Below are 13,341 nucleotides of genomic sequence, written 5' to 3'. Positions count from 1 at the left end.
AAAGTGCGTCAAAATATGCGCTCTTTTATGAGCGCTTTGCATTTATTATAATAACTTTGTCGTCTTTTGTGATAAAAAGGAACGGAAAAAAACGTGTGCTTGTGCTAACCCGGGTTCTTCAGGATGCACACGAGTATATAAACATTCATTCCCATGACAACTAGCCATTGCGAAAGAACGAACGAGAGGAATTAGTTCAGTTCACGAGTAGTTTTGGAGAGTTTTTCACGAGTTAGTATTTCAATTGTTAGTATTTCAAGAGTTTTATTGTCAGCAGTATCGTTTTTGTGAAGCAATATGAGGCGCACACTTCACGTTGAACAAGCCGTCGACTTGTTATTCCAAATGAGCGATGAAGAAACTTTGGAAAGTTCGTCGTCAGACAATGAGAGTGGCCAGGATGACTTCGAGGACCCTGATTTTGTTGCTGAAAACGTGAGGTAAGAAGACAAACATTTTTCTAAAATGAATTTGTTTTATTGCTTTCGTTTATCTTACTATAGTATTCTATTCTACTTCACTGTAGTGCAAATGCCAATGAACATCTTGAACTTTGAATAATCTTGAATCCGTTTACCTGTTTTGTATAGTGACGACGACGACGACGAGCAGCCTGGGCCATCAACAGCCCCCACCCCCACAACAAGCCGACGGAGGCCATCACAGAGGGGGCGTGGAAGGAAGGATCAGGCCAAGACCAGGTCAAGATCTCCAGCCCAGTCAGCAGCACAGCCAGAACAGAGCTCTGAGCCATGGAAAACAGAGACTGATCCTGACACTGCCCCACAAGCCAGTAGGTTCATGCCCCGCAGACCACCAGGAGCCCAGGTGGATTTGCATTCAGGGCACACACCAAAGGACCTCTTCCTGCTCTACTTCGCCGCAGATACAATGAGGACAATCTGCAGAAACACCAACAAACAGGCAGCAAGAAATCAGCAGAAGGGGAGCAAATATCAGTGGACTGACGTTGATGTGGAGGAACTGCACAGATTTCTGGGTCTCCTCATCTACACCTCATTGGTGACTCTGCCTAGTATCCAGGACTACTGGAAACAAAGCCACATATTGTCTGTTTCATTGCCAGCGAAGGTCATGCCAAGAGACAGATTCCGGTCCATCTCATGGAACATCCACCTAAGTGATCCAGAGGAGGATGTCATAAATGACCAGCGCAACCAGCATGACAAACTGTTCAGGGTCAAACCTCTGATGGACGACATTCGCACTGCCTGCCAGGCTCATTACCATCCTAAGAAGGAACTGTCAGTCGACGAGAGGATGGTGGCTACAAAAGCCAAAACTGGCATGACCCAGTACATGAAGGACAAGCCTAACAAATGGGGGATCAAGCTCTTTGTGTTGGCAGAGTCTAACAATGGCTACACTCTAAACTTCAACGTGTATGTTGGGAAAGCACACACACCCAGCGTGCATGGACTTTCATATGATGCTGTTATGGACCTCATTCAGCCATCACATCTTGGTACAGGATACCATATTTATATGGACAATTTCTACACCAGCCCAAAACTGTTCCTGAGTTTGGGAAGTATGAAGTTTGGAGCCTGTGGGACCTACAGAAGCAACAGAAAAGGGTGTCCTAGTGGCAGAGAAAATGCCCTCACCAGCAAATCGAAGAGGGGGTCTGTGAGATGGATCAGAGAGGATCGCCTGGTCTTTGTGAAGTGGATGGATACGCGGGAGGTGTCGGTGTGCTCCACAATCCACCCAGCGTTTTCGGGCGAGACAATCAAGAGGAAGGTGAAGGAAGGACCTGGACGCTGGGTAGCAAAAGACATTCCCTGCCCTACCCCCATCATGGCCTACAATAAGTACATGGGAGGGGTTGACCTGTCAGACCAGCTTCTCCAGTATTACTCAACCCATCGCAGAACTGCTCGCTGGTACCGTACCCTCTTCCTGCATTTTTGGACATGGGAACAACAAATGCATACATCCTGCACTGTGACATCAGTGCGACCCAACAGGTCACACCCATGACGCACAAGAACTTTGTGGCAGAACTTGTGGCCCAGCTGTGCGGAGTGACCCAGACAGGGGTTCCACTTCAAAAAAGCACCAGCCATGTTTCTGTGGCCATTGCCAATGTTGCAGAGGCCAAAGACAAAGCCACAGCAGGCCGCAGGGTTTGTCAACGCTGTAAACAAGTTGACAAGAAGAGGTTTGTCACACCATGGAAGTGCAAGGCCTGTGATGTGGCTCTCTGTGTCATTGTGGACAGGAACTGTTTTGAAGAGTGGCACAAATAGGGTAAAGGCCAGTGGCTATACCTACTTTTTTTGTAAATAGTTGTGTATTGCTTGTATATATCTCAAGAATACTTTTATATGTTCATATTTGCACTTTGTGGTTCAATTTGAAGCTTTTTTTTCATTTTGGACAGAAACTGTTTTGAGGAGTGGCACAAAAAGGTTTAGGGTTAGAATAGAAGAAAAACGCCAGTGGTTATACCTACTTTTTATTGTAAATAGTTATTTATTGCTTGTATATATCACCAAAATACTTTTATATGTTCATATTTGCACCTTGTGGTTCAATTTGAAGCTTTTAAATGCTTGGTTCACCATGTTTGAGGGTTTTACAATAAAAAAACCATCTTTTTTCTAAACGGACTTTGTGTTTTCTGTGTGTGTTTGGGTCCAGTGTGTTGAAATAGTATGTCAAAGTGAAAAACTTACTAACAGATCATATAGGTGAGGTTGTGCTGAAAAAAAAGATACCCAACATTGGTCTGGTAAACATTTCTTTATGTAGTATATCAGGGCAAAATTGAAGGTACCCAAAAACGGCCAAAAAAGCTCCAGACTCCGAAGAGTTAAGAGGATTAGTGGGGTCAGAAGACAATGGGATTATCCAGTGTTGATGAGTGGGAAGGATGTATTTGTAATTATTATGGATCCAAGGCAGCAGCTACTCTTCCTGGGGTCCAGCAAAATGAAGGCAGTTATATATTTTTTTAAACATTACAATACATTCACAACAGATTTCACAACATATTAAGTGTGCCCTCGTGTGTTTGTATACATGTGTCTGTGCCTATGTTTGTGTTGCTTCACAGTCCTCGCTGTTGCATAATGTGTATTTTATCTGTTTTTAAATCTTTTACTGCTTTCATGAGTTACTTGATGTGGAATAGAGTTCCATGTAGTCATGGCGCTATGTACTACTGTGCGCCTCCCATAGTCTGTTCTGGACTTGGGGACTGTGAAGAGACCTCTGGTGACATGTCTTGTGGTATCTTTTCGGCTGTGTGCCAGTAGTTCAAACAGACAGCTCAGTGCATTCAACATGTCAATACCTCTCACAAATACAAGTAGTGATGAAGTCAATCTCTCCTCCACTTTGAGCCAGGACAGATTGACATGCATATGTTAGCTTTCTGTGTACATACAAGGGCCAGCCGTGCTGCCCTGTTCTGAGCCAATTGCAATTTTCCTAGGTCCCTCTTTGTGGCACCTGATCACACGACTGAACAGTAGTCCAGGTTTGACAAAACTAGGGCCTGTAGGACCTGCCTTGTTGATAGTGCAGTTAAGAATGCAGAGCGGCGCTTTATTATGGACAGACTTCTCCCCCATCCTAGCTACTGTTGTATCAATATATTTTGACCATGACAGTTTACAATCCAGGTTTACTCCAAGGAGTTTAGTCTCCTCAACTTGCTCAATTTCCATGTTATTCATTACAACATTTAGTTGACGTTTAGGGTTTAGTGAATGATTTGTCACAAATAAAATGCTTTTAGTTTTTTAAATATTTTTGACTAACTTATTCCTTGCCACCCATTCTGAAACTAACTGCAGCTCTTTGTTAAGTGTTGCAGTCATTTCAGTCGCTGTAGTAGCTGACGTGCATAGTGTTGTGTCATCCACATACGTAGACACACTGACTTTGCTCAAAGCTAGTGGCATGTTGTTAACGAAGATTGAAAAAAGTAAGGGGCCTAGACATCTGCCCTGGGGAATTCCTGATTCTACCTGGATTTTGTTGGAGAGGCTTCCATTAAATAACACCCTCTGTGTTCTGTTAGACAGGTAACTCCTTATCCATAATATAGCATGGGGTGTAAAGCCATAACACATGTTTTCCCAGCAGCAGACTATGATCGATAATGTTAAAATCCAACTTGAAGTCTAACAAAACAGCCACCACAATCTTTTTATCATCAATTTCTCTCAGCCAATCATCAGTCATTTGTGTAAGTGCTGTGCTTGTTGAATGTCCTTCCCTATAAGCGTGCTGAAAGTCTGTTGTCAATTTGTTTACTGTAAAATAGCATTGTATCTGGTCTGAGGGCACACACTATCAAGTAGGCTTAAATTGAAGATTTGTCAATATCGACCGCTATTATCTTCAGTAATTTTCCATCCAAGCTGTCAGACCCCGGTGGCTTGTCATTGTTGATAGACAATAATCATTATTTTTACCTCTTCTTACTTTACGGAATTCAAAATTACAATGCTTGTCTTTCATAATTTGGTCAGATATACTTGGATGTGTAGTGCCAGCGTTTGTTGCTGTCATTTGTAAATTTGCTAATCTTGCCAATTAAAAAATAATTAAATTAGTTTGCATCTGATTCAATGAATGATGGAGCGCAGTTTGCCTTTTTGCCCAAAATTTCATTTACTATCATTCTTTGTCATTTATCATTGTTTCATAGTGTAGTTTCTTTTTATTCAGTTTAGTCACATGATTTCTCAATTTGCATGGCAATGAATTATTGGGTCAACCTACAGGGACATGGAGTGTCTCATCCTGCAAAAGGGATTTTACAGGCATGCTGGGAACATGAGCGAGGACAGAACATGAGCTTTGGGTGGGTGGGTAATATCCAGGTGAATGAGATGGGACTGTATGGAAGGGAGATTAGTCCAACAGTAGCTATTCTTGTAAATCCACCATGGCTACTCCCGCCTGCAGTAGTTGTTCTAGAAGTGTTGGAGAGACTATAGAAAGGAGGGTGTTGATCCATCTGATTTGTTTAATATACATCTGAATACTGTGCATCAGGACTTTGTGGCCATTTACACAGATGGTTCAAAGGATCCAAGGACAGGACAGTATTTGTAGTGCAGGAATGTGGGGTGGCAGTCAGGAAACGTATTACAGATCATCTGGCTGTATATACGGTGAAGCTGATGGCCATACTGTTGGCCTTACAGTGGGTGGAGGAAGTCAAGCCAGACAGAGTAGTTATTTGCTCTGATTCATGTGCAGTGTTGAGGAGTCTGTAGTCCTTTAGCTCACGTAGCAGACAAGACCTGCTTTATGAGGTACTATAAACCCATGGAAAGATTAGACAGATGGGTATACAGATAAAATGTACTTGGGTCCCAGCTCATGTGGGGGTGGAGGGGAATGAGGCAGTTGATGTACTGGCTAAACAAGCACTTAGTAGTGGGGATATTGATGTTGTAGTTTCAATGAGCAAGGCAAAAAGCCTGATATGGACAGTGATGGTGCAGAGATTGCAGGAGCAGTGGAATAGAGATACTAAGGGCAGGCATTTATTTCAAGTACAGAGGAAAGTCGGAGAGGGGAGGACGGCAGGAAGAGACAGAAGAGAGGAGGCTATTTTTTACAAGATTAAGGGTGGGACACAGCCAGTTGAATAAGACCATTAATGTGATTGGAAAGCATCCAACAGGAAAGTGTGATTATTGCCAGGAAACAGAGACCGTGGAGCATGTATTGCTACAGTGTGGCCAGTATCAGAGGGAAAGAGAGAGGATGAGATCTAGTATGAGGGAGGGGATACAGTAAATTAGTTTAAAGAGTATATTGAGTAGAACTTCATTTAGATAGTCTCAAATATATTTTTTAAGAGCAACAGGGCTGGCAGGTAGGATTTAGTTTCTCACTGTCTCTGGCCCACACTCCAGTACAGTAGGTGGCGGTAATGCAACATAACGTTGGATGCCAACAGCCAATAAACCCCACTGAAGAAGAAGACTGGAGCCGCCAGATGGTTTGTCGAAGAAGTATGGTAGAAAGTGTAAGCAAAGTGAGTCGTATGCCGGATCGAAGTCTGGAGGAGAAATGGAAGTAAGTGAGGGAGAATTATCGGAGGTGGCAGGTGTGGTGAAATCCTCGGAGCCCGAGGCTGGTCAGGATAAAGATGAGTCTGTGACGGCAGGAGTAACATTTTGGGAGAAGGTGTACCCCTGCCTTTTGGCTGATCCATTTGTGGCGTCAGTGGGTGAAAACAGATTTGGGTGATGTGGAATCGGTGATGGTAACCTGAGGTGTCCTTGTGATAATTGTTTGTGTTTCTGCTGGTCAGCGGGAGCAGGCGCTTCACTCCAAACGAATTAGGACAAGAGATGTGACTTGTTTTGCTCTCAAGAAAAGGGCTCCATTGAACGGAGTGATTACTGGAGTAGCGGTAAATGTGAAAGTGGACCAACTGAAGGGAAAGATTCCCGGTGTTTGTGATGCTCGTCGTTTAGTGCGACACAGACAGGCTGGCATGAGTGGTGAAACAGAACAGTCGTTGTCTGTTCTTTTGAGTTTTGATGTTGAGTCTCTGCCCTACAAAGTGATGTTAGGATATTTCCGTTTTCTCGTACGAGCTTATGTGCCGAATACATTAGGTTGTTACAGGTGTCAAGCTTATGGGCATGTGGCAGCAGTGTGTAGGAGGGAGGTTCCTAGGTGTGAAAAGTGTGCAGAAGGGCATGAGACTAAGGAATGTGTAGCATTGGGGATAGAAGTAATACGTGTTAATTGTAGGGGTGCCCATAGGGCTGGGGATCAAAGGTGTCCAGTGAGAGAGCGGCAGGTTGAGGTTACCAGGGTTAGGGTGTCGCATGCTGAGGCAGTGAAGAAAGTTGAGGAAGATGGGTCAAGGGGGAGGAATCCTGAGAGGAGTCGTGTGAGTAGTAGATCTGTATCACTGCAGAAGGATGGGCCAAAGAGTGATATAAGTATTCAGTAAGATTGGCTTTTTAGCGTTCATAGCAATGGTGATCAACTGCACTGCAGGGATGGAATGTAAGTCACAGAAAATAGAGGTTGTGGAGGCAGCTGCAGATACATATTTGGGTGTACGAGATTTGACGTCAGAAGAGTTACAGCGTGTGTTGAGTCGTGGTGTCCCGTCCTGTCCTTTCAGGCAGTTGGCCTGATGTAGGACTAGATAGGTTTAAACAGTGGAGTAGGGTGGTGGGTTTTGAATGAGTCTAGGGTTAGATGGTAGGATATTTGTTGATTTATTTTACTTTTTTCAAGCAACGTATAAGGAAGTTATACCCCCTTATACGTTGGTGTTTGTCAGACCATGAGACATCCTGAAAATCAGTCTTCTCATGTAAACGTCTGTAGTGTCCAAACGGTTTGACCTACATACAAACTATTATGACCACTCTATGGAAAGGGGAGACTCTCACGAACACGATGGTGTTCTCCGTTTTGCTCTAAGACCACAAGTGTCACGGTACTCGTCTGAAGGTAACCGGTACCGGTTGAAAAAAATGATGGAAGTATGAAGGTGGTTTTGTGCCTACTCCCCCGTCTGTGCATGTTGCTGTTATGATCAATTTTAAGATGAGTGTTTGTGTTCTGTTAGAGCTAAGGTGCCGTAAAACTTAAATTAAATGGCGAGTCTCAAATAGCCACCTGTCCGTTTTAATAGCCAGGCAACGGCACACATTTCAGGAAATAAACGCCTGTTTCAAATAAACGTCGGGTCTAAATGAATTGTTTGAGGTTACTATGAATTACCATGAATTGTTAGAGGTGTAATGTTTGATTTGTTACATTAAATAATTCAGCAATGACTGAAGAATTATGGCGTTTTTATCGGCAGTAAGAAACTGCTAGCCATTGGTTGCTAACTGCTGAGAACTGCTAGCTAACTGGCAAGCACAAAAATGGTCAACAACTTCGGGAGTACAGACCCCCAGAAATCGGCAGATTGATATGCCATACCTGTCAGGTGGATGGATTATTTTGGCAAAGAAGAAATGCTCACTAACAGGGATGTAAACAAATTTGTGCACAACATATGAGAGAAATACGCTTTTTGTGCATATGGAAAATGTTTTGGCTCTTTTATTTCAGCTCATGAAACATGGGACCAACACTTTACATGTTGTGTTTATATTTTTGTTCAGTGTATTTTAATTGACTGATTTCCTTATATGAACTGTGACTCAGTAAAATCTTTGAAATTGTTGCATGTTGCGTTTGGCTTGAAGCCTATGGGTATCTGCTAGCATGACATGAAAATGGTATCCACGAATTCATCTGACTCTGGGGAAGTAGATGAAGAGCCCTAGTCTGTTAGATATTCAAATTGCATTATTCCACAAGGACCCAACAAATTGAATTAGCAAACTTGGTAAAATGCTAACTTGAAAATGTGTTGTACCAACTATATATCCAATAAATTATAATATTCAGCATATTGAAAAGTATGTTCATAATCTTTAATAGAATTTTGAATGATGCAACATCACATTCGCAATAATATAATTTTACAGAGCATGAATCAAAAGTGCATTTTATGTTTTCATATCTATGAGTCAGGTATGAGGATACTGACCCACCCAGAGGACAGTTTGATGAATGGTGGCAAGGAGCATATTCCACTCTTTCCTTAATGTTACATAATCCTCTTTGACACATAGATATTTGGCAGCAGGAAACTAAACCTATACATCACAATGACTTACACAATGAAACAAGTTCCAAGCTTCTTCTAATTACAACATTGTGTACCAATACTAAATGACCATTATTAGAATACAATTTACAATAACAATTACGGGATAAATTAAAATGTAGGTAGCCTTCATCTAGAGAATCGAGTCTGAGATCAGAGTTTGTTGAAGGAGTTTTTCCACATACTAAAAATAACGTTCACGTTTTACATTCAGAAGCAAATTTCTTGAACTTGAAAACAAAGAAAAAGACATGGACTTGATAGTGTGGTGGAAATGCTTCTCAAAGATATCTCTCAGACACCGGAGCTTGTGAATTCAGTATAGACTTTATTACAATGTAACAAGCCAAGCTGGTCCATGGAGCAACTGCCCATCCTGACTCGGAGCTCTCCTTTTATACAGTTTCATTCTTACACAACATACATAGTCACTCCTCTTTATGTAAATGATTGACATATTTTAGTTCCACGCCACTATGGTTTCCAAAGTCTAAGTGGTTTCTCTCTAGGCGGGGTTTCCCCTCCCCTTGGACTCTTAACACAGTGATATTGGTGGCGTGATACTAGCAGTATCAGAAAAAATAATGAGTACATTCTTAAAGATGATTAGATTACAGGGTGTGCTGACTGTCATTACTATCCAGGCATGCATCTGGATTACAGTGTCAATCATGCTTTATTCTGTTTTTCCCTTCTCGTATACAAAAAGGTGTGGTTGTAGGTTTCCCTTAAGCCCATAATGATTCTGTTATTCCATCTCAACATTTCATAAATAATATAATATATAATATGCCATTTAGCAGATGCTTTTATCCAAAGCGACTTACAGTCATGTGTGCATAAATATTTACGTATGGGTGGTCCCGGGGATCGAACCCACTACCCTGGCATTACAAGCACCATGCTCTACCAATTGAGCTACAGAGGACCACATATGTACTGGAAAATTACCCATAATAGTCATCTGGAATTTTTACATTCATTAGTAGAGCATTTGTTAGTGGGCACAAGCATATCATGCAAGCATAATCTGTTTGTTTCCATTGCATGTACCATAGTTTACATTTTTGTGTCCATCAGGTAACAATTAGAAAATCTTTGCAGAGACAGCAGAGTGAAGTATTTTACGCATCACTTGAGATCTATCAATTGTACAATTATTTCTTACCTAGGCAGTTAAATTGAGCAAAAGTCAGAACAGGTTTTTTACAGAAGGCTAAAATGAATACATACTATAGGCATTTCTCTTGTTTGTGGAATCGTGACAATAATTAAGACAAGCTTAACAGTTCAAAAAAGTCATTATATAATTTATGATGGATGTCCTTGTATTGTTTTTTAAAGGGATTCATTCACTTGCTATGGACTCTAATTACCTGATTGACAAACAGGCACATAGAAATGGTGTATTTCATAAACCAAAATTGAACTCACAGTCATACCGTATGAGCTTAGAATACAAAAATATCCTCATCATACCTCTTTCAGCATATATGATATACAATGTTCTCTCTTATCTTTACCAGGATCCTTTGTCAACTGACTTAGGGTACTGACTGTCCACGGGGCAAACAGGCAATCAGCTACATGCATGAGTGATCTGACATAGCAATCTGGATTCAATTAGCAACTGTGGATCCTCCAGGGCTCATAAAACACCATTCTCAAAATGATGTAATTATGCCCCTGTAGACTGAAGCAGATCTCTTTTGTGGATAATTGCTCAGGCTGCATGCTGGTCTGCTCACAACATGTGCAGAGGCACAACAAGTTATATAGACCTATTAATCAGAACTGGTTTCTAGCGGTTTTGGTGTAAAGCAAAAACAAAAACAAAATCATAATAATGGTATCGCTTTTCATTTAGGTACCCTCTAAAGCTTACTGTCGAAACAGTTTGCACATATATTATGACAAATTTGTGACGTTTTGGTGTTTGGCAGCGTTCGGCAGTTTCTTTTTCGGCTGTTCGAGCACACACAATTTTTTTTTTCTTGAGGCTTGTCAAAGTACCCTTCGTCGGTAATTGGTCAACAGTAGGGATTCTTCAATTACAGTTGAAATCGGAAGTTTACATACACTTAGGTTGGAGTCATTAAAACTCGTTTTTCAACCAATCCACACATTTCTTGTTAACAAACTATAGTTTTGGCAAGTCGGTTAGGATATCTACTTTGTGCATGAGATTATTTCACTTATAATTCACTGTATCACAATTCCAGTGGGTCAGAAGTTTACATACACTAAGTTGACTGTGCCTTTTAAACAGCTTGGAAAATTCCAGAAAATGATGTCATGGCTTTAGAAGCTTCTGATAGGCTAATTGACATAATTTGAGTCAATTGGAGGTGTACCTGTGGATGTATTTCAAGGCCTACCTTCAAACTCAGTGCCTCTTTGCTTGACATCATGGGAAAATCAAAAGAAATCAGCCAAGACCTCAGACAAAAAATTGTAGACCTCCACAAGTCTGGTTCATCCTTGGGAGCAATTTCCAAACGCCTGAAGGTACCACGTTCATCTGTACAAACAATAGTACGCAAGTATAAACACCATGGGACCACGCAACCGTCATACCGTTCAGGAAGGAGAACTGTTCTGTCTCCTAGAGATTAACGTACTTTGGTGCAAAAAGTGCAAATCAATCCCAGAACAACAACAAAGGACCTTGTGAAGATACTGGAGGAAACAGGTACAAAAGTATCTATATCCACAGTAAAACGAGTCCTATATCGACATAACCTGAAAGGCCGCTCAGCAAGGAAGAAGCCACTGCTCCAAAACCGCCATAAAAAAGCCAGACTACGGTTTGCAACTGCACATGGGGACAAATATCTTACTTTTTGGAGAAATGTCCTCTGGTCTGATGAAACATAAATAGAACTGTTTGGCCATAATGACCATCTTTATGTTTGGAGGAAAAAGGAGGTCACTTGCAAGCCGAAGAACACCATCCCAACCTTGAAGCAGGGGGGTGGCAGCATCATGCTGTGGGGGTGCTTTGCTGCAGGAGGGACTGGTGCACTTACAAAATAGATGGCATCATGAGGAAGGAAAATTATGTGGATATATTGAGGCAACATCTCAAGACATCAGTCAGGAAGTTAAAGCTTGGTCGCAAATGGGTCTTCCAAATGGACAATGACCCCAAGCATACTTCCAAAGTTGTGGCAAAATGGCTTAAGGACAACAAAGTCAAGGTCTTGGAGTGGCCATCACAAAGCCCTGACCTCAATCCTATAGAACATTTGTGGGCAGAACTGAAAAAGCGTGTGCAAGCAAGGAGACCTACAAACCTGACTCCGTTACACCAGCTCTGTCAAGAGGAATGGGCCAAAATTCACCCAACTTATTGTGGGAAGCTTGTGGAAGGCTACCCAAAATGTTTGACCCAAGTTAAACAATTTAAAGGCAATGCTACCAAATACTAATTGAGTGTATGTAAACTTCTGACCCACTGGGAATGTAATGAAAGACCCATGGGGCAGCGCACAATTGGCCCATCGTCGTCCAGGATAGGGGAGGGAATGGCCGGCAGGGATGTAGCTCAGTTGGTAGAGCATGGCGTTTGCAACGCCAGGGTTGTGGGTTGGATTCCCACGGGGGGCCAGTATGAAAAATAAATGAATAAATGTATGCACTCACTAACTGTAAGTCGCTCTGGATAAGAGCGTCTGCTAAATGACTAAAATGTAAAATGTAAATAAAAGCTGAAATAAATAATTCCCTCTACTATTATTCTGACATTTCATATTCTTAAAATAAAGTGGTGATCCTAACTGAATTGTTACTAGGATTAAATGTCAGGAATTGTGGAAAAACTAAGTTTAAATGTATTTGGCTAAGGTATATGTAAACTTCCGACTTCAACTTTAAGTGTTTGTCATTCAACGACAGACTACTAGTTTTCATGCACATTTCACTTGAAAAATACAGCACCAAACATCTTATTTAGATGTAAAATTGCACGACTAAGACCTATTTGCTAAAAACGTCAATGAATTACAGATTTCTTAATTATCTTAGATAATTTCTGAGGGAATAACAAGAGAGACAAACAGTAAGAGCGTCTGCTAAATGACTAAAATGTAATGTAATATTGTTGCTTTTGTCTAATTTTTCAAGCGATTTTAAGGGAGTATGCGAACACAGACGTTCACTTCGCCTAGCCGTGTTCAGCTAGGAGCAAACCAAACATATGTATGCAGATGCCTTTAGGAGGGCTGTAAAGGGTAGTAGTTAACTCATTGGTTAAAATTAGGTGATTGTCATTTTGGTGCTTGCTCAAATAGTGAGCTATATGTGGGTGTGTACAGATGTAGGATCTTAATTTGATCAGTCTTTTGTTGCTGAGAATTTTCCTGTACAGCAGGAAATGCAAACTTGTAGTATATTCAAGGTTTATAAAGGCTTCTTAAGTTTGTAATTTCCACTTTAACATGTTAGACTTTATTTGCCCTAACGAAAAATGTATCAACCCCTAAAAAGAATTCCATTAATTATAATCCACATAATTATTCACATTACCTGTTGCTGCATGATTATTTTCCTGCTGTAGCAAACTGGCTTAAATTAAGATCCTATATCTGTAACGTTAATAACAGAAATTACAGTGGAGCAATATAAACCCATTATTTGGCATCACCAAA

At 41.2% G+C, this 13,341-nt stretch overlaps 1 protein-coding gene across 1 annotated transcript; it reads left to right on the top strand.

Moving 5' to 3' along the window:
* The first annotated feature begins 211 nt into the window (after positions 1-211).
* On the top strand, positions 212-2,273 carry LOC121554870 (piggyBac transposable element-derived protein 4-like). Its single transcript, XM_045205748.1, has 3 exons — positions 212-440; positions 591-1,874; positions 1,979-2,273. Exons 1-3 carry the CDS (start codon positions 298-300, stop codon positions 2,271-2,273), a joined length of 1,722 nt encoding a protein of 573 aa, XP_045061683.1. The 5' UTR covers positions 212-297.
* The last annotated feature ends 11,068 nt before the right edge of the window (positions 2,274-13,341 follow it).

This window comes from Coregonus clupeaformis, chromosome 20 (assembly GCF_020615455.1).
Source record: "Coregonus clupeaformis isolate EN_2021a chromosome 20, ASM2061545v1, whole genome shotgun sequence".
In the NCBI taxonomy this organism is placed as follows: domain Eukaryota; kingdom Metazoa; phylum Chordata; class Actinopteri; order Salmoniformes; family Salmonidae; genus Coregonus; species Coregonus clupeaformis.
Note: the sequence above shows the minus strand (reverse complement) of the source record. Positions and strands in the feature narration are given on the sequence as shown.

Coding starts and splice junctions, on each gene's coding strand:
- LOC121554870 (XM_045205748.1), top strand. CDS start 298: ATGAGGCGCACACTTCACGTTGAACAAGCCGTCGACTTGTTATTCCAA. Junction 441..590: donor TTTGTTGCTGAAAACGTGAG/GTAAGAAGACAA, acceptor TGTTTTGTATAG/TGACGACGACGACGACGAGC. Junction 1,875..1,978: donor CTGTCAGACCAGCTTCTCCA/GTATTACTCAAC, acceptor CTGTGACATCAG/TGCGACCCAACAGGTCACAC.